The sequence below is a fragment of the Hemibagrus wyckioides genome, linkage group LG27, assembly GCF_019097595.1.
Source record: "Hemibagrus wyckioides isolate EC202008001 linkage group LG27, SWU_Hwy_1.0, whole genome shotgun sequence".
NCBI classification, from domain to species: Eukaryota; Metazoa; Chordata; class Actinopteri; order Siluriformes; family Bagridae; genus Hemibagrus; species Hemibagrus wyckioides.
The window spans coordinates 16,962,059-16,982,104 of record NC_080736.1 but is presented as its reverse complement, the minus strand read 5'-3'; the positions used below and the strand labels follow the sequence as shown (position 1 = coordinate 16,982,104).

General features: G+C 45.9%; 1 protein-coding gene across 6 annotated transcripts in view; it reads left to right on the top strand.

Moving 5' to 3' along the window:
* Positions 1 to 20,046, top strand: part of LOC131347815 (low-density lipoprotein receptor-related protein 1B-like) — a 216,989-nt gene that overhangs the window by 139,243 nt on the left and 57,700 nt on the right. For all 6 annotated transcript variants that reach the window (XR_009203830.1, XR_009203831.1, XM_058382212.1 and 3 more), the window contains 11 exons: positions 1,474 to 1,614; positions 2,404 to 2,529; positions 2,639 to 2,770; positions 4,421 to 4,555; positions 4,636 to 4,765; positions 4,963 to 5,089; positions 5,345 to 5,496; positions 5,802 to 5,926; positions 7,494 to 7,862; positions 12,424 to 12,613; positions 19,698 to 19,902. Coding sequence is in view for 4 of the 6 variants with exons in the window: in XM_058382212.1 (XP_058238195.1) it covers positions 1,474 to 1,614; positions 2,404 to 2,529; positions 2,639 to 2,770; positions 4,421 to 4,555; positions 4,636 to 4,765; positions 4,963 to 5,089; positions 5,345 to 5,496; positions 5,802 to 5,926; positions 7,494 to 7,862; positions 12,424 to 12,613; positions 19,698 to 19,902 (1,832 nt within the window). In the remaining 2 variants the exon portion in view is untranslated. The remainder of the gene's footprint in view (positions 1 to 1,473; positions 1,615 to 2,403; positions 2,530 to 2,638; positions 2,771 to 4,420; positions 4,556 to 4,635; positions 4,766 to 4,962; positions 5,090 to 5,344; positions 5,497 to 5,801; positions 5,927 to 7,493; positions 7,863 to 12,423; positions 12,614 to 19,697; positions 19,903 to 20,046) is intronic.

Here is a 20,046-nt window from a genome sequence, read left to right as displayed (position 1 = left end):
ACACATGAGGGAAAACTATACCTTTATTGACATTCTCTCTCTCTCTTTTTTATTCATTTCTTAACTCTACCTTTCCTCTATATTTCCCAGATGAACTCTCTCTCTCTCTCTTTGTCTGTGTTTCCTGGATATCTGATTGTTCTATGGATTGTTTTAATATTAATGTCTAATTAACCTCATGCTCAGCCTTTTCTCCTGGGCAACTGAACAAGGACACAGATTATTATATATATTATTAATACATTATTTCTTTTTCTTACAATTTTACGTGTCAGGAATGTGAAATAAAAAAATCATACTTAATCATGGGGAAAAAAGGAAAAAGACTGGTGTGTTCCTGAGTGACCCTGGAGAGTGGTGTGTTCCTGAGTGACCCTGGAGAGTGCTGTGTTCCTGAGTGACCCTGGAGAGTGGTGTGTTCCTGAGTGAGTGACCCTGGAGAGTGGTGTGTTCCTGAGTGAGTGACCCTGGAGAGTGGTGTGTTCCTGAGTGACCCTGGAGAGTGGTGTGTTCCTGAGTGACCCTGGAGAGTGGTGTGTTCCTGAGTGACCCTGGAGAGTGGTGTGTTCCTGAGTGAGTGACCCTGGAGAGTGGTGTGTTCCTGAGTGACCCTGGAGAGTGGTGTGTTCCTGAGTGACCCTGGAGAGTGGTGTGTTCCTGAGTGAGTGACCCTGGAGAGTGGTGTGTTCCTGAGTGACCCTGGAGAGTGGTGTGTTCCTGAGTGACCCTGGAGAGTGGTGTGTTCCTGAGTGAGTGACCCTGGAGAGTGGTGTGTTCCTGAGTGACCCTGGAGAGTGGTGTGTTCCTGAGTGACCCTGGAGAGTGCTGTGTTCCTGAGTGACCCTGGAGAGTGGTGTGTTCCTGAGTGACCCTGGAGAGTGGTGTGTTCCTGAGTGACCCTGGAGAGTGGTGTGTTCCTGAGTGACCCTGGAGAGTGCTGTGTTCCTGAGTGACCCTGGAGAGTGGTGTGTTCCTGAGTGACCCTGGAGAGTGGTGTGTTCCTGAGTGAGTGACCCTGGAGAGTGGTGTGTTCCTGAGTGACCCTGGAGAGTGGTGTGTTCCTGAGTGACCCTGGAGAGTGGTGTGTTCCTGAGTGACCCTGGAGAGTGGTGTGTTCCTGAGTGACCCTGGAGAGTGGTGTGTTCCTGAGTGACCCTGGAGAGTGCTGTGTTCCTGAGTGACCCTGGAGAGTGGTGTGTTACTGGGGTACTCCTGGTGTATTCTTGAGAAACAGGGGCACTTGTGGTCCTCCTGAGAGTGCATGGGGGTATTTTTGAGACTGCTGGGTAGTGCTGGGAGAACAGGGGCACTAGTGAGACTCTTCATAGAACCTGCTAGTGTTTGACTTTTTATAGATGAGGACAAATATTGTCCTGAAATAAAGTAAAGCATTACAGTGAGTGAGTGAAACCTTTCTGGTTAGTTTTCACTGCTTTACCACTCATGTCTTTCTCTCTGTGTTCTTGTGGTCAGGGAGTAAATTGTGGTGGGCGGATGACGCTTTGGCTCAGATCGGCACCGTGAGGAAGAAGGACGGACAAAACATGGCAGTTCTGCGGTCCAAAACCACAGGAGTGGTTCAGATCAGAGTTTACGACAAAGATGGCCAGAAAGGTAACACGAATACACCCTCTGTCCAGAGTGCACAGGGCAGCGGGATGCGTCTGGACTTTTTCTGCACAATTAAGGTGTTGAGGCTCCTGGTGTCTAAACACCTCACTGATACATTCAAACACATAAATGGGTTTAACTTCAATCCTTCATCACTCTGTGTTAATATCACAACTTTAGAATAAGGATTATTATTAACTTCTCACCTGCAGGAAGATCCATGCTCTTTCCTTTATTCTCAGCTGCAGTGAAAGACAGCCTTTTATTCCTTTTTAAGGAAGTCTCTCGGAGGTTAAGCGCCGGCCGTTTCCTTTCTGTAGCGGTCCGCTGTTGCTCCTGAGATTCATCAATAACCGAGACAGGTTCATTAGCAACACTAGCCCTGATCCTTTTAATGCTACATTAAGATAAAAAATGACAATTAAGTCGTTTTTAAGGTAAATGTTTCTTTTTGCTAGTCCGTCAGATTTGCACAAAGTAGTCAGAGTCATTAATCTCAGTGACACAGAACACAGGGGAGTAAAAGGATTCGCTCATTACTCTACTTCAAACCCAATAACTGGGTGTTTCTGTCAAGGAACGACGTTGATCTGCTTCCTTTTTTTACATTTAAGTAAGTGTGTGTGTGTGTGTGTGTGTGTGTCAGAGTATAAGAGCTCTGCTTAATGGCCTCCTGGGTTTACAGCCTCATGTAATGCACCACTGAACAAAAGTGGAAAATTAATTGGCTGGATTTATGCTCAAATCTCAGTGACACTGTGTGTGTGTGTGTGTTCTGTGTTGCGTTCTCAGGTAAAAATGTGTGTGTGCTGAATAACGGTGGATGTTCTCAGCTCTGCCTGCCCACCTCAGAGCACACTCGAACCTGCTGGTGTACGACGGGTTACAGTCTGACGGCGGATCGCTCCACCTGCCGAGGTGAAGGCAGCACTGCACACTGCACTCGTCTGTTCACCCCATCACTGCATTCACACCTACACAAATCCTGTTTCACTAATTCACTTTTCCCCGGCTGTCCCGTGTGCAGGAGTGGAATCCTTCCTGATGTATTCCTCTCAGGATGGGATCCGGGGCGTGTCCTTGGACCCCACCGATCATTCCAACACCTTAATTCCCGTATCGGGAACGCTGCTAGCGGCCGGGCTGGACTTCCACGCAGGTGAGGAACTTCTCTCATTCTCTAAGTTTATTATAAGCAACTCACTCAGCAGTGAAATTAATGCTCACTGAGTCATTTAGAGTGAAATCTAATTTAAAAGTTATTGCGTGTCATTAATCTGAAATGGCAGAGGAGGACATTCAAATCTATATCACAGTCTAATAGTGAGAGGCTTCACTTCTTCTGGAAGATAAAACTGTAACACAATTACACCCAGCTTTAGCTAAAAGATTTACTGACATGCCCTGACTACAGAATCAGTCTGATATAACTCCAATATAAATAACTCGAATCTATCAGTCAACAGACATACACTGACCAGGCATAACATTATGACCACATGCCTAATATTGTGTCGGTCCCCCTTTTGCTGCCACAACAGCCCTGACCCGTCCTGCACTGTGTATTCTGACCCCTTTCTATCAGAACCAGCATTAACTTCTTAATTAAGTCACCACTGTTCCTTCCTTGGACCACTTCTGATAGATACTGACCACTGCAGACCGGGAACACCCCACAAGAGCTGCAGTTTTGGAGATGCTCTGATCCAGTGGTCTATCCATCACAATTTGGCCCTTTTGGTCAAACTCGCTCAAATCCTTACACTTGTCCATTTTTCCTGCTTCTAACATCAACTTTGAGGACAAAATGTTGACTTGCTGCCTAATATATCCCCCCCACTAACAGGGGCCATGATGAGGAGATACTCAGTCTTATTCACTTCACCTCTCACTGGTCATAATGTTATACCTGATCAGTGTGTATTCATCAATATCATGTATTCATTACTCACATAAAAATGTCGTATCGCAATTACGACACAGAGGAATATTAGTGTTACAGTCTTTCTGTATAATAATAAAAAGTATGTTAATTTATATCATGTCTCTCTGTTAAACTGCCCAGGCTAATTACACACACAGATGATTTACAGGCTGTAGTGCAGAAAAAATTGGATTAAAATCATCCCGGCTATGCTGTAACCATAGTAACCAACCAGCTGTGGTGTAACACTAGCCTGGTGCTGGACTGGCCGAGTGTGATGACCTTAAGATCAGGGAGTGTTTAGACACTGGGCTTAAGCAGAACATGCTAATATTATATTTTGTTTATTTTTACACATTTAGTTGGTGTGTGTGTGTGTGTGTGTGTGTGTGTGTATAAAACTGCAGTGCAGTCAGAGAGGAAAACATTTCCAGCTACTCTGGAGTTTCCTTTACAAAATGACTGAAATATGATTTTTTTTTTGTTGATGGTTTTCAAAATGAAATTCCCCAAAAACAGAGGCTGTATTTTTTCTTCTGTCTTTGTGTTTGAGAGTTAAACCTCACTCTGAAAGAGACGTTTGTGAAAAGAGGTCACAACTACAATAAACGAAAAGTTTAGGGAAAGAAAAACAACATGCATTTTGAACATGTGGACTGTTTAAGACAAAAAATACATCTTTCTTTCTTTCTTTCTTTCTTTCTTTCTTTCTTTCTTTCTTTCCTTCTTTCTTTCTTGCAACAGTGTTGCTGTTCTCTAGAGCAATCCTTCTCCATTGGGGTTAGGATAAAGAACATCTGTTAGAATGAAATGAAGTGTTAAATCTCCGTTTTCTTTAACGCTATAATGAATAGTCTGTATGAATTAATGTGGATGGTTTAATAGGAAATGACACGCTGTACTGGTCTGACCTGGGATCCAATAAAATCTCCCGAGCTGCTCGAGATCAGACGTGGAGGGAGGACGTGATCAACACTGGCATCGTGCGAGCGGAGGGAGTGGCAGTGGACTGGATTACCGGTACAGTGTGTGTGGCTGGATGGATGGATGGATGGATGGATGGAGGGAGGGAGAGTGATAGAATGATCTTGTTGCTGTAGGAAATGTTTACTGGACAGATCACGGCTCTGATCTTATCGAGGTGTCTCGGCTGAACACTGTGTATCGGGCCGTGGTCGTCTCTGAAGGACTCGATCAGCCTCGAGCCATCGCCGTGCATCCACTGGAAGGGTCAGAACACGACACTAACCACTACACCACGTCTTAATCCACAAACATCTCTGACCTTCTTAACAGTAAACAAACAGCTGTGTGCAGAGGAGCTGCTGTTACTCTCTGGCTTATCCCACAGCAGTATAAATCTCATCAACACTGTCCAGAGTTTATCACCAACATCTCCTCTAACCTTCTTATGATTTCCGGTTCAGCTTCCTGGTCTGGACAGAAACGGGACAGTCCCCGAAAATCAGCAGATCTCGTCTGGATGGCTCGGAGCGGACGGTCCTGGTCAACTCGGAGCTCGTCTGGCCGAGCGGCGTCTCTATAGACTATCAGGTTGGCTCCTGGTTCTTCTGACTGTGGGAGAGAGTGCTTCCAGGTCAAAGGTCAAAGTCTTGGTTGAAAAAGAGCAGATATTATCAGCTGAGTGAGGTGCAGATGAGGACAGCTGATTCCAGTCCTGTCTCATCTGCTTCTTCAGAGCTCCATGAGCAGGACTGAAAGGCTTCAGGCTTCTGCAGAATGTTTCTTAAAAACTACTGAACATTTCAGAATATCTCTTTTATAATAACTTTTCAAATTGTTTTTCAGGAAAATAAATTGTACTGGTGCGACACTCACACACACAGGATCGAGAGAATCGACCTGGACAGTGGCAAGGTGCGAGAGATTATTCTGAAAGACAACCACGCTGATCTCTCTTCAGTCGCTGTATACGGCTCTTACCTCTACTGGTCTGACAGGTGATTTATTTCCCCATAAAGCAGACAAAGGTTTCATACAGCAGCCTGAAAAAACACTCTGAATACTTTAAGATGGATCAAATCACGGTTTACGGTGGACATATAGACACTTTAGAGACATAACTATAACTCATTCTTCTCCACCTGGACTGTGATTAATGAATGTGTGTTTATTAGCTTTAGGCGGTTTGTGTTCAGATGAAAATGAATCATTATTTCTGAAAACACTTTCCGGCATGAAAGCAGTGTTGGACTCGGACCGGGTCCGTGTTAATTTCGGCGTTCTGCTCACTGATGTTTCTCAGGTCCTACTCTAACGGCTCCGTTCGACGTGGCTCTAAGAGCGATGCCTCGAGTGGCGTGACGCTGCGCAGCAATCTGGGGAAAAGCCTGAGAGATGTGAAGGTGTTCAACCGAGAGCGCGAGCAAGGTTACAGTTTCACCAAAACACACATCAACATCTAGAATATTCCACTTCCGACAAGTAGTCATTGAGAAAAGCTGCCGTGTGCGGCCGAGCGCAGAGGCTCCGAGTGTAATGAACATCAGCCCGAGGCGGTTAGAGAATTATTTATTAGGTCTTATACAGGTCTGAAGGTCAGAGCAGCAGCAGAAGATCTAATCCATAATCAGTTTCTGCAAAACTGGCAGCTCACAGCAAACTGAATAAAACACTAAAAGCTCAAAAAGGAAAACTAGAACGCAAGAAAAGTAAACATGAGAAACTCGTAAACCAGGGGAAACGAGGAAGCCAGGAAAGTGGAGTTGGAAGAAGTGGTGCACTAGGAGAACTGAGGAGCCTGAACTCCTCCACTGTGAGGGGATTAGAAAGCAGAAGCATGAGAAAACTTCAGGACGCTGCTAGATAAAACTTAGCAACTAACAGGAATGTGAGGAAAACCAAGAAGGTAGAAAAGTAAGAAAGTTCAAATCTGGGAAGAATCCAGGAGAAATGATCAGAAGCAGAGAGACAAAAATCTACCAAAATAGATCTACTGTAGAAGCAGTGAGGTGTGAAGACCAGGTTAGTAAAATTAGGGAGCCTGGAGGCCTGAGACCTGCAAGCTGAGGGAGTTCACAGAGGAGATTTAAGGAGGTGAAAAACTAAGAGGAGAAGTTCATCATGAGCAGAAGGACCTGATAGAAAACAGGAGACTGAGCCATGATTACGGAGGAAAAGGAAATCAAACGGCTAGCATACTGAAGGAAGTGTAGCACAGTAGAACTAGCAGAACAGTAACATCTTTTACCATCAGATATTAGTGTTTAAGGGCTGTGTGTGTGTGTGTGTGTACAGGAAGTACAGAACAGTCTCTTTCTTTAATAGCGACCACAACAACCCCTCATTTATTAAGTGAAAGAAACGAGTGTTAAAAATATTAGACACTGCGCTCAAGTGGGACTTCACAAGGTGTACAGCAGCAAGGGAGAACGCGCACACACACACACACACACACACACACACACACACACACAAGGTGATTAATGATCACACTCACACTTGCTTCCTTCTTAGCAGATTAAAAACCTCTGATGTAATGCTTGGTCTGTGCTTAATCATCTAATTGAGATTCACTGCATTTGATCAGGAATCAACCAGGAAATAAAATCCACTGAGAAGAAGAAGAAGAAGAAGAAGCCGAGATTCATTTTCATCAGAGACTCAGAACAAATTCCAGAGAAGATTTTGCTGCTGGACACTGCTCGCATTTCAGTGTGGCTTGACTGTGACATAGTGATGAGAAGGGAAACGCAGTGCAGCAGTAAATTATATCCACACCAGATCAGGGTTTAAAAATAAGAGCAGAAGTATCTTTTCACCTCAGAGGTAAAGCGAGGGAAGTGGAATGATGTTTGTGTTGCATTTCCTCTTCCTGTTTCTGCCTAATAAACAGCTCCTGAAAATTGTCCAGCAGTTCAGCTAGACTTCTGATTCTTTTTTGATTTATAATCCATTTCACATTACTCTGTGTGTGTGTGTGTGTGTTCTCTCACAGGTATGAATGAGTGTGGTCTCAGGAACGGAGGCTGTGAGCAGCTGTGTTTTTACTTGGGGAGTAACAGGAAGTCATGCTCCTGCGCTCAGGGTTACTTGGCCCCGGACGGCGTGTCGTGTCGCGTGTACGACGTCTACCTGTTGTACGGCGAGAGAACGCTGCTGAAGAGCATTCACATCTCAGACCTGGGGAATCGAACACACGACACGCCCCTCCCACCGTACCAACGCCCCGAGTATCTCAAAAACATCAGCGCTCTGACCTTCGATTACAGACAGCCGAGAAACCGCATCTTCATCGCCGACGCCCATTACGGCAACATCCAAGTGATTAACGACGACTGGACGGGTCGCCGCGTGCTCGCTGACAGTGAGTCACATGACCGAGAGTTTAAATCAGACTTCTAGCTCAGAGTGTGTTAAAGAGAAGTGTGTGTATTCTGATGAAACAGGAGCTCCAGCACCACCAGCGCTACACCGTTAATGCTAGCTATGTATCTTCTACTGCTAACACTACTGTATAGCCACACACTTACACTGTCAGCTAGCTCTGCTAGAGGGTGGAGTTCTGCTCCCAGGGTTCTTCAGTTGTCTCTGTTGCAGAACCTTTAAGTGTCTGAGTGTTTGGATCATACAGAACCCTATCTCTAACAGTGTAGGATGGTTAAACCAGTAGCTAATTGTTAAGTGATGTCACGTGATCACGTTTTGGACGTATTTGACCGATTTAAGTATTTATCCCCGCCCTTGTCATCTCTGTCAGCTGTCAGTCAGAATGTTCAGGACACGCCCAGAGTGTAAAGTGCAAACCCTGCACACTGTTCTAACCAATCAGGACTAATTAAATCAGTAAGAGTTGATTGTTACTGCACTCGCAGTGAGGACTGTGTTATTATCCTTCACCTGTCACTGATCTGTTTATTTACATCTGTAAAGATGATGGAGTTCAGGCATGAGTGGAGAGGTGAAGCGGCTTCCTGACTGAGTGTCTGTGCTGAACAGATGATCAGCTAAAACGTGTGTGTGTGTGTGTGTGTGAGAGAGAGAGAGAGAGAGAGAGAGAGAGAGGGAAAAAGATGCATCGCACCATAAAAGCTGTCAGGATTACAGCTCATCTCTGTTAATCAATAGCTAATTAACGCTCCTTGCCAGCTGCAGCTGGCTGATTTTACAGCTCACACCTGGCCCTCTACCTTATAGCGTAATTACGGCTGTGTCCCAAACCACACACTGTGCACTCTCTACCTCACTACTGAGGAACTGTCTGGAATCAAATGCAAACGTTTTGTGTTAAGTGGAAATGACATATTGCTAAGTTTACACACACACACACGCGCACACACACGCACACACACACGCGCACACACACACATACACACACACGCGTGCACACACACACACACAGTACATAATTTTATTTCACAACAATCTTATCTTTAATCAGAATAATCTTGTTTTAACTTCCTCTTAATATTCTTCAGAGAGGCTTTAATCATCTCTGGCTCTCTTGATGAACTCTCTCCCTCCCATTAGCGTTAACGACTCATTATATTCCGGACTATTCAGCATGTTTGACCCTCGGCCGTTTGTGATTGACCCTGGATCATATCCACAGACGTAAGCAATAATTACAGCAGTATTAGACGACGTTTATCGGTTAATCTACCTAAAAATATGTAGGCTGTTAAGCTCTGGAGCGCTGTGCCTAATTAACCTGTAGCCAGCGATATGCTACATAAATCTTTGTCTAGTTCATGTCTTACTGTAGAGCAAAAACATTCAGCTGAATTAATAACCACACGGCTTCGAGCAGAATCATGTTGAGAGGCATCACGCGTGAGTCCTGCTACAGGCTGCTGCCTAATGAATTTTAGTGGACCGCATCCAGTCATCTCTCGCTAGCAGCTCGCTTTTAGTGGTGATCAGCTGGGTTTCATACAGCAGCGATGTTTCCTGAACAACTAACAGTATTAAACAAGGTTGCCAGGTTTCAGCAGGATGTCCTCCTCCAACCAAGACCTGACGCTAGCCCCAAAAAATCAGAAAGGGAAACGCAATTTTCTACAGTTTTTCTTCTTTTCCTCTGCTTTTGTGTGGGTCACTGTGGTACACAAACATTCCTGACGTGTAGACCTCGTCTACACACACTCACACACACACACACATACACACTGCACATTCAGTCTACCATTGTTAAAATTTATTGAATTTAATTCTGTTTATTTGCCATAAAACAAGCTTTTGTTGGTCACAGAATGATTGTAAACTGGTGCAATTTGAAGTAAAAAGTGTGAGCATGGCAACCCTGTCATTACCTGTGCTCTGCAGGGGGCAGTGTGATTCCTGTACCACTGAACCTGACTTAGTTATAACTGTATGACGTTAAATGGAGCAGTCACGCTGCACCTCGATCACACAACATTCAGGAAGACAAGCAAATCAACACGATGTCGGATTATAGAAGTGCTCACTCAAAGACATTTCAGTGTAATGTATTGAATTGTGAATGAGGACTTTATAAAGATTTATTGAACAGATGAGAAGTAAAGTAGAAATATACTGGAGCTCTGCGTGACCGGACGCTGTGGACGAGCCACATCTCCGGATCTAATGAGACCGAGCTCTGCAGATACCTGCCACATCCATCCGCCAGCACCTGAGGTGAATGTGTGATAGACCTGTGATCTTCTCACAGCCGCTAAACTTCCTCAACCATGCTGACTCAAATAGGGGACAGGTTTAATGATTTTTTATATCAGAAATGCAGTCTGAGCCTCTCTCCGGTTTTTATCCACCTTTCAGTTTTTCATGCACGTATAATCCTGCTGAGACAAAAAAACAAAGCTTCTCCATTAACACCTGCTGTCTAACACTTCCTCTAAACTCAACCACTCTTCTGTTCTGGTTTGCTCAGAATTTCCTCAAATATAGACAGTCATAATTAGGAGTGGTGAAGCACTCGAAAGTCTCAGTACTTTTAAATAATCCCAACTTCACTGTGCTGCCATCAGACTGACGACATGACTCTCATGACAACTGTAACTCAATGAACTGGATATTTCAGGCTAAAGGAATAGAAAGGAACCATCATTACTATGGAAACGATCGCATATTAGTGCTAGCACATTAATATAAACCTGCGCTACTGTCAGAGCTGCTGTTCTAGAGAATTAATTAACACCTGAGCACCAATCAGAGTGCAGGATTGAACAGCGCTGTGGTGTGTGTGTGTGTTATTAGTGTACAGTGATGATGTATTTTATTCACAGCTGATTGCTCTCGGAACTGCAGGGAACGCACAGAGCTGAAATGAAATGAAATGAAATGAAATGAAATGAAAGCAGCGTAGCTTTACTCCATCACTCACTGTGCTGTTCATTACAGTGGGGAATGAAACAGTGTGCTTTTCTCACTGCACCGCTGTTCATTTAATCCACTCGCTCTGACAGCGCTGTCTACATGAGCCGTCTCCTTTCAGCTGGGTTTAATCAGGCTGCCAGAGTCAGACAGCCCTCTGGATACACAGGCTATAATAACCCCGGTCCAGTCTAACGCATCGTAATGGGATCCTGCAGGGCAGTCAGCCTCGCTGTGTTCTAATGCCGAGACGATCAATGTTTATTGGACAGTCGGCTTTAAAAATGTCGTTTTGGGTCTCAGTGCCGGATTCTGCGCTTTAATAGGAGTCAATGAGTGCATGAAAAAAACATCTACATAGAAATAAAACCCAGCGTGAAACACTGCTGTATTTCTGACCTGTTCGGGCGGGCAGATGCTCTGACGGAAGCTCTGTCAGAATCCCACATAGCTGAAACACGCCCCTTTCTAGAAAAACTCCGCCTCCTGCAGGTGGAAGAGAGCTTCAGTGTGTAGCTGCATCTGTGCTCTGAGTTCTCACATGTATCACCTCAATCCTGGTCCTAGGTGCTGATTTGCAGACCTTGAAAAGAGGGCGGAGCCAAACTGCCAATCAGCAAAACACGCATGAGGAGAGAAATTTCAATTCAGAGTACTTGGTTAAAAGTGAATACCAGAATACCAGTGCCAATAAAATACCATTTTATTTATTATTTAATTAGCCAGATTAATTATTATTTTGTGACTGTGTGTATGTGTGTGTGTGTGTGTGTGAGAGAGAGAGAGAGAGAGAGAGAGGCAGAGAAAAAAAGAGAAAGAAAGAGAAGAGAGACAGAGATCAGATGGTGTAACTGTAATGTCTTTGTACAGGGAACATCTGTCTCACTTACTGACTGAGACAGGAGATGAATGATGGACAGAGTTAGTCTGACATCTGAGACACACACACACACACACAGTCTATGGAAGCTTGAAGAACCCTGTTTTCTAGGAGTGTGTGTGTTCTCGGGGTAAGTGTGCAGTACACACACTGAATTATTGCTCATTGTTTTCTTATTAATACGTCAGGAACCCGTGAGGAACCTGTCAGAAGTTTAACCGAAAGCTATCGTAGCTGTAAGGTGATTTTATTAAATAAAGGTTTCTTGGCTTCCTGGCAGGCCTGTGCACTCTGGTGAAGGGTTCTATATAGAGTATTTCAGTGTTCTCTCAGAGGGCCAGCTGAAGAACCTTTAGGGGGCTCCACTTTTCCCTGAGTATATGAGCTCCAGCTCCTTTATTTCTACACTATATCTACTCTGTATGGTTCCACCTTCTGAGATCTCTGAGATGCTTAGAACCATGTTATAAATGTTCACAAACACACTATTCAGCATGCAGGGTTTAAAGTTTGGAGTGTGGTGTTAATAGAACATTGGATGAACATGGGGTGTTCCTGGTGTGAAGAGCTACGTTTCCTGGTGTGAAGAGCTACGTTTCCTTAATAGTTGCATATTACAGCAAAAGTAGTGTTAATGTGTAATAAAGAGTGTGTTAGTGTGTAATAAGGCTGTTCTGGTGTGTATTTTGTTTAGATGTGGGCTCGGTGGTGGGTTTGGCGTATCATCGTGGTTGGGATGCATTATACTGGACCAGCGACACTACTTCTACCATCACACGACACTCGCTGGACCAGAGCCGAGCCGGAGCCTGGACCCGGGACCCGGTGGTCCAAATGGACAGAGACGATCGTCCCCAGGCCCTCACGCTGGACGAGTGTCAAAAGTGAGTTTATATTTAATTAATATTTACCTTGTTCATGTCCATTTCTAGAACTAAAGCAATAAAACACTCAAAAGAGTCTTCTGAGTGTCAGGACAGCTGTGATTCCCTGTGACTCCTGTGATTCCCTGTGACTCCTGTGATTCTCTGTGACTCCTGTGATTCCCTGTGACTCCTGTGATTCCCTGTGACTCCTGTGATTCCCTGTGACTCCTGTGATTCCATGTGACTTCTGTGATTCTTTGTGACTCCTGTGATTCCTTGTGACTCCTGTGATTCCTTGTGACTCCTGTGATTCCCTGTGACTCCTGTGATTCCCTGTGACTCCTGTAATTCCCTGTGACTCCTGTGATTTGCTGTGACTTCTGTGATTCCCTGTGACTTCTGTGATTCCCTGTGACTCCTGTGATTCCTTGTGACTCCTGTGATTCCCTGTGACTCCTGTGATTCCCTGTGACTCCTGTGATTCCCTGTGACTCCTGTGATTCCCTGTGACTCCTGTGATTTGCTGTGACTTCTGTGATTCCCTGTGACTTCTGTGATTCCCTGTGACTCCTGTGATTCCCTGTGACTCCTGTAATTCCCTGTGACTCCTGTGATTTGCTGTGACTTCTGTGATTCCCTGTGACTTCTGTGATTCCCTGTGACTCCTGTGATTCCTTGTGATTCCTTGTGATTCCCTGTGACTCCTGTGATTCCATGTGACTCCTGTAATTCCCTGTGACTCCTGTGATTTGCTGTGACTCCTGTGATTCCCTGTGACTCCTGTGATTCCCTGTGACTCCTGTAATTCCCTGTGACTCCTGTGATTTGCTGTGACTTCTGTGATTCCCTGTGACTCCTGTGATTTGCTGTGACTTCTGTGATTCCCTGTGACTCCTGTGATTCCCTGTGACTCCTGTGATTCCCTGTGACTCCTGTGATTTGCTGTGACTCCTGTGATTCCCTGTGACTCCTGTGATTTGCTGTGACTCCTGTGATTCCCTGTGACTCCTGTAATTCCCTGTGACTCCTGTGATTTGCTGTGACTTCTGTGATTCACTATGACTCCTGTGATTCCCTGTGACTCCTGTGATTCCCTGTGAGTCCCTGTGAATTACTCTGATTCCCTATGACTCCTGTGATTCCCTGTGACTCCTGTGATTCCCTGTGACTCCTGTAATTCCCTGTGACTTCTGTGATTCCCTGTGACTCCTGTGATTCCTTGTGATTCCCTGTGACTCCTGTGATTCCCTGTGACTCCTGTGATTCCCTGTGACTTGTGTGATTCCCTGTGAATCATGTGATTCCCTGTGACTTACTATGATTCCCTGTGACTCCTGTAATTCCTTGTGACTCCTGTAATTCCCTGTGACTCCTGTGATTCCCTGTGACTCCTGTAATTCCTTGTGACTCCTGTAATTCCCTGTGACTCCTGTGATTCCCTGTGACTCCTGTAATTCCTTGTGACTCCTGTAATTCCTTGTGAATCCTGTGATTCCCTGTGACTCCTGTAATTCCTTGTGACTCCTGTAATTCCCTGTGAATCCTGTGATTTGCTGTGACTCCTGTGATTCCCTGTGATTCCCTGTGAATTACTATGATTCTCTGTGACTCCTGTGATTCCCTGTGACTCCTGTGATTCCCTGTGACTTCTGTGATTCCCTGTGACTCCTGTGATTCCCTGTGACTCCCGTGATTCCTTGTGAATCCTGTGATTCTCTGTGTCTCCTGTGATCCCTGTGACTCCTGTGATTCCCTGTGACTTACTATGATTCTCTGTGACTTCTGTGATTCCTTGTGACTCCTGTGATTCCTTGTGACTCCTGTGATTCCCTGTGACTCCTGTGATTCTCTGTGACTCCTGTGATTCCCTGTGACTCCTGTGATTCTCTGTGACTTACTATGATTCCCTGTGACTCCTGTGATTCCCTGTGACTCCTGTAATTCCTTGTGACTCCTGTAATTCCCTGTGACTCCTGTGATTCCCTGTGACTTCTGTGATTCCCTGTGACTCCCGTGATTCCTTGTGAATCCTGTGATTCTCTGTGACTTACTATGATTCCCTGTGACTCCTGTGATTCCCTGTGACTCCTGTAATTCCTTGTGACTCCTGTAATTCCCTGTGACTCCTGTGATTCCCTGTGACTTCTGTGATTCCCTGTGACTCCCGTGATCCCTGTGACTCCTGTGATTCCCTGTGACTTACTATGATTCTCTGTGACTCCTGTGATTCCTTGTGACTCCTGTGATTCCCTGTGACTCCTGTGATTCTCTGTGACTCCTGTGATTCCCTGTGACTCCTGTGATTCTCTGTGACTCCTGTGACTCCTGTGATTCCCTGTGACTCCTGTAATTCCCTGTGACTTCTGTGATTCCCTGTGACTCCTGTGATTCCTTGTGATTCCCTGTGACTCCTGTGATTCCCTGTGACTCCTGTGATTCCCTGTGACTTGTGTGATTCCCTGTGAATCATGTGATTCCCTGTGACTTACTATGATTCCCTGTGACTCCTGTAATTCCTTGTGACTCCTGTAATTCCCTGTGACTCCTGTGATTCCCTGTGACTCCTGTAATTCCTTGTGACTCCTGTAATTCCCTGTGACTCCTGTGATTCCCTGTGACTCCTGTAATTCCCTGTGAATCCTGTGATTTGCTGTGACTCCTGTGATTCCCTGTGATTCCCTGTGAATTACTATGATTCTCTGTGACTCCTGTGATTCCCTGTGACTCCTGTGATTCCCTGTGACTTCTGTGATTCCCTGTGACTCCTGTGATTCCCTGTGACTCCCGTGATTCCTTGTGAATCCTGTGATTCTCTGTGTCTCCTGTGATCCCTGTGACTCCTGTGATTCCCTGTGACTTACTATGATTCTCTGTGACTCCTGTGATTCCTTGTGACTCCTGTGATTCCTTGTGACTCCTGTGATTCCCTGTGACTCCTGTGATTCTCTGTGACTCCTGTGATTCCCTGTGACTCCTGTGATTCTCTGTGACTTACTATGATTCCCTGTGACTCCTGTGATTCCCTGTGACTCCTGTAATTCCTTGTGACTCCTGTAATTCCCTGTGACTCCTGTGATTCCCTGTGACTTCTGTGATTCCCTGTGACTCCCGTGATCCCTGTGACTCCTGTGATTCCCTGTGACTTACTATGATTCTCTGTGACTCCTGTGATTCCTTGTGACTCCTGTGATTCCCTGTGACTCCTGTGATTCTCTGTGACTCCTGTGATTCCCTGTGACTCCTGTGATTCTCTGTGACTCCTGTGACTCCTGTGATTCCCTGTGACTCCTGTAATTCCCTGTGACTTCTGTGATTCCCTGTGACTCCTGTGATTCCTTGTGATTCCCTGTGACTCCTGTGATTCCCTGTGACTCCTGTGATTCCCTGTGACTTGTGTGATTCCCTGTGAATCATGTGATTCCCTGTGACTTACTATGATTCCCTGTGACTCCTGTAATTCCTTGTGACTCCTGTAATTCCCTGTGACTCCTGTGATTCCCTGTGACTCCTGTAATTCCTTGTGACTCCTGTAATTCCCTGTGACTCCTGTGATTCCCTGTGACTCCTGTAATTCCCTGTGAATCCTGTGATTTGCTGTGACTCCTGTGATTCCCTGTGATTCCCTGTGAATTACTATGATTCTCTGTGACTCCTGTGATTCCCTGTGACTCCTGTGATTCCCTGTGACTTCTGTGATTCCCTGTGACTCCTGTGATTCCCTGTGACTCCCGTGATTCCTTGTGAATCCTGTGATTCTCTGTGTCTCCTGTGATCCCTGTGACTCCTGTGATTCCCTGTGACTTACTATGATTCTCTGTGACTCCTGTGATTCCTTGTGACTCCTGTGATTCCTTGTGACTCCTGTGATTCCCTGTGACTCCTGTGATTCTCTGTGACTCCTGTGATTCCCTGTGACTCCTGTGATTCTCTGTGACTTACTATGATTCCCTGTGACTCCTGTGATTCCCTGTGACTCCTGTAATTCCTTGTGACTCCTGTAATTCCCTGTGACTCCTGTGATTCCCTGTGACTTCTGTGATTCCCTGTGACTTCTGTGATTCCCTGTGACTCCCGTGATTCCTTGTGAATCCTGTGATTCTCTGTGTCTCCTGTGATCCCTGTGACTCCTGTGATTCCCTGTGACTTACTATGATTCTCTGTGACTCCTGTGATTCCTTGTGACTCCTGTGATTCCCTGTGACTCCTGTGATTCTCTGTGACTCCTGTGATTCCCTGTGACTCCTGTGATTCTCTGTGACTTACTATGATTCCCTGTGACTCCTGTGATTCCCTGTGACTCCTGTAATTCCTTGTGACTCCTGTAATTCCCTGTGACTCCTGTGATTTGCTGTGACTCTTGTGATTCCCTGTGATTCCCTGTGAATTACTATGAGTCTCTGTGACTCCTGTGATTCCCTGTGACTTCTGTGATTCCCTGTGACTCCTGTGATTCTCTGTGACTCCTGTGATTCCTTGTGATTCCCTGTGACTCCTGTGATTCCCTGTGACTCCTGTGATTCCCTGTGACTCCTGTGATTTGCTGTGACTCCTGTGATTCCCTGTGACTCCTGTGATTCCCTGTGACTTCTGTGATTCCCTGTGACTTACTATGATTCCCTGTGACTCCTGTGATTCCATGTGACTTCTGTGATTCCCTGTGACTCCTGTGATTCCCTGTGACTTACTATGATTCCCTGTGACTCCTGTGATTCCATGTGACTTCTGTGATTCCCTGTGACTTACTATGATTCCCTGTGACTCCTGTGATTCCATGTGACTTCTGTGATTCCCTGTGACTCCTGTGATTCCCTGTGACTTACTATGATTCCCTGTGACTCCTGTGATTCCATGTGACTTCTGTGATTCCCTGTGATTCCCTGTGACTCCTGTGATTCCCTGTGACTTACTATGATTCCCTGTGACTCCTGTGATTCCATGTGACTTCTGTGATTCCCTGTGACTCCTGTGATTCCCTGTGACTTACTATGATTCCCTGTGACTCTTGTGATTCCCTGTGACTTCTGTGATTCCCTGTGATTCCCTGTGACTCCTGTGATTCCCTGTGACTTACTATGATTCCCTGTGACTTACTTTGATTCCCTGTGACTTCTGTGATTCCCTGTGACTCATGTGATTCCCTGTGACTCTTGTGATTCCCTGTGACTTGTGTGATTCCCTGTGATCATTGTAGCACACTAAGCAGGGGAACACAGAACAGCACACAGAGTCAGGGAGAAGGTCAAACACAAGCTTTTACTGAGATTCATTGGAGGCAAAGAAAAGGGAAAAACCATCAGTTAAAATGCAGTTTAAAAAAAACAAAACCAAGAAGCCTCCCTTAAGTATCAGCCAGAGAGAGGTTTCCATAGCCCTTGCTGAAGCCAAGGTTGGTGGATGGGGCTGGTGCAGGGGCTAGGGCTGGTGCTGGGGCTGGAGCTGGAGCTGGTGCTGGAGCTGGGGCTGGGGCTGGAGCTGGAGCTATGGCTGGAGCTGGTGCAGGGGCTAGGGCTGGTGCTGGGGCTAGGGCTGGTGCTGGGGCTGGAGCTGGGGCTGGAGCTGGTGCTGGGGCTGGAGCTGGTGCTGGGGCTGGAGCTGGGGCTGGAGCTGGTGCAGGGGCTAGGGCTGGTGCTGGTGCTGGAGCTGGAGCTGGAGCTGGAGCTGGAGCTGGTGCTGGAGCTGGGGCTGGAGCTGGTGCTGGGGCTGGAACCGGTGGCAGTCTGGAGATGTTGGCCCCGGAGGGTGGCAGAGCGTCGTAGGTCCCAGAGTGTGCAGGGTCTATCCTGAGGAATCTGTGACTCAGAAAGAGAGACACAATCCACATTAGTCCTGTAGGAAGACAAACTTACCCTGCGTGGCTGGCGGAGCCTGGCAGTCTTCCCCTCCTGGAGGGTGAGGAGTTCAGTGGTGCTCCTGTTTGGCCCGCTGAGTTTTACCGCGCGTTACCCTGCTATGCCATGCACTCTAGTTTAGCGACGCTGGCCTGGGTGCTGATCCTCCACATCGCTCTGTGTACAGTGTCGCTATCCAAGGTGCTGAACTGCCGCCGCTGCTTCTGCTTTGGAGAGAGTGAAAGGGGGCGAAGATTGTGTTTCCGTGAATGCATGCGGCGGTGTGTGTGACATCATGCTGTGTTGCTTAGTCAGTTTTCTAAACTGCGTAGTTTGTGTATCAGATCCTCTCTTGTACTTTATTCGGTCACACATGTTCATGCTAATTATTCATCTGAAACCTAAAGCAAGCTGACCACATAGCTTGTGATTAAAGAATGGATGATTAAATCAGAATGTTTAAAGACAAGGACAGAGTAAAGCTCCACTATCAAAGCAAACATATCCAATTAAAATTGATTTATTTATAGCTCCAAACTAATCCTTAATGATTGCACATTCAGCTTTTTCCCCACCACTTCCCCCACCCACTCCGTCTCCTGCTCCTGGGAAATGAGTCGCTGTGGACAGTTTCGAGCGGAGATTCAGCTCGGGTTCCACATGGAGCTGTGAGAGAAACACAACTTCCTCTTTCATTCCTTCATTTCTTTTGCACATTAATAAAGGAAATATTGAAGCTGGCTTTTGTTACTGTGAGTCACATTCAGAGGAACTAAATAGTGTGGGTGTTATTGTAGAGTTGTGTGTGTGTGTGTGTGTGTGATATCAGAGTGTGAGATTATTTTAGCTGCTGTATGATTTCCAGCTTCATCCTGCAGACACGTGACACGTTTCACTGTGACTCTCAAACCCGACTCTTCTCCTCCCCATGTGTGTTTCTCTGTGTGTTTCCATTCCCACTGACCACTTCTGAGCTCCAGCTGTTTTCAGAGGTCAATTAGGGGAGAAGCGGCATGTGCTAATTACACAGCATAACGTATATACAGCGCTCAATTCTCCACAACTTATAGAGATGTGATATTCAGAATGCTGTTACAAACACACACACACACACACACTTATACACACTTACACACATGCACATGCACAACCACACACACCACTATCAGAAAATGTGCATCATTTTAATAAATCTTTCTCTCTCTCTCTCTCTCTCTCTCTCTCTCTCTCTCTCTCTCTCTCTTTCTCTCTCTCATTCTCTCTCTCTTCTCCAGTCTGATGTTTTGGACTAACTGGAGTGGGAGGAAGGTGAGTATAGTGAGGGGGTCAGTGTGGGGTCAGAGTGTGCGTGTGATCGTCAGTGATGGACTCGTGACTCCGAGCGCTCTGGTGATTGACCCTCGAGCAGAGAAACTCTACTTCTCTGACAGCACTGTGGGCTCAGTGGAGAGATGTGAATACGACGGTTCTCTCAGACATGTGAGTGTAACACACTCTGTGTGTGTGTGTGTGTGTGTGTGTTATTTTGGGGTTTATTGAAGTGTCTTGTAGATGTCAGAGTCCATTTTCAGGATCTGTTTTATTTATTCCACACACTTACACTATGGAGGTGTTTTTGAGTAC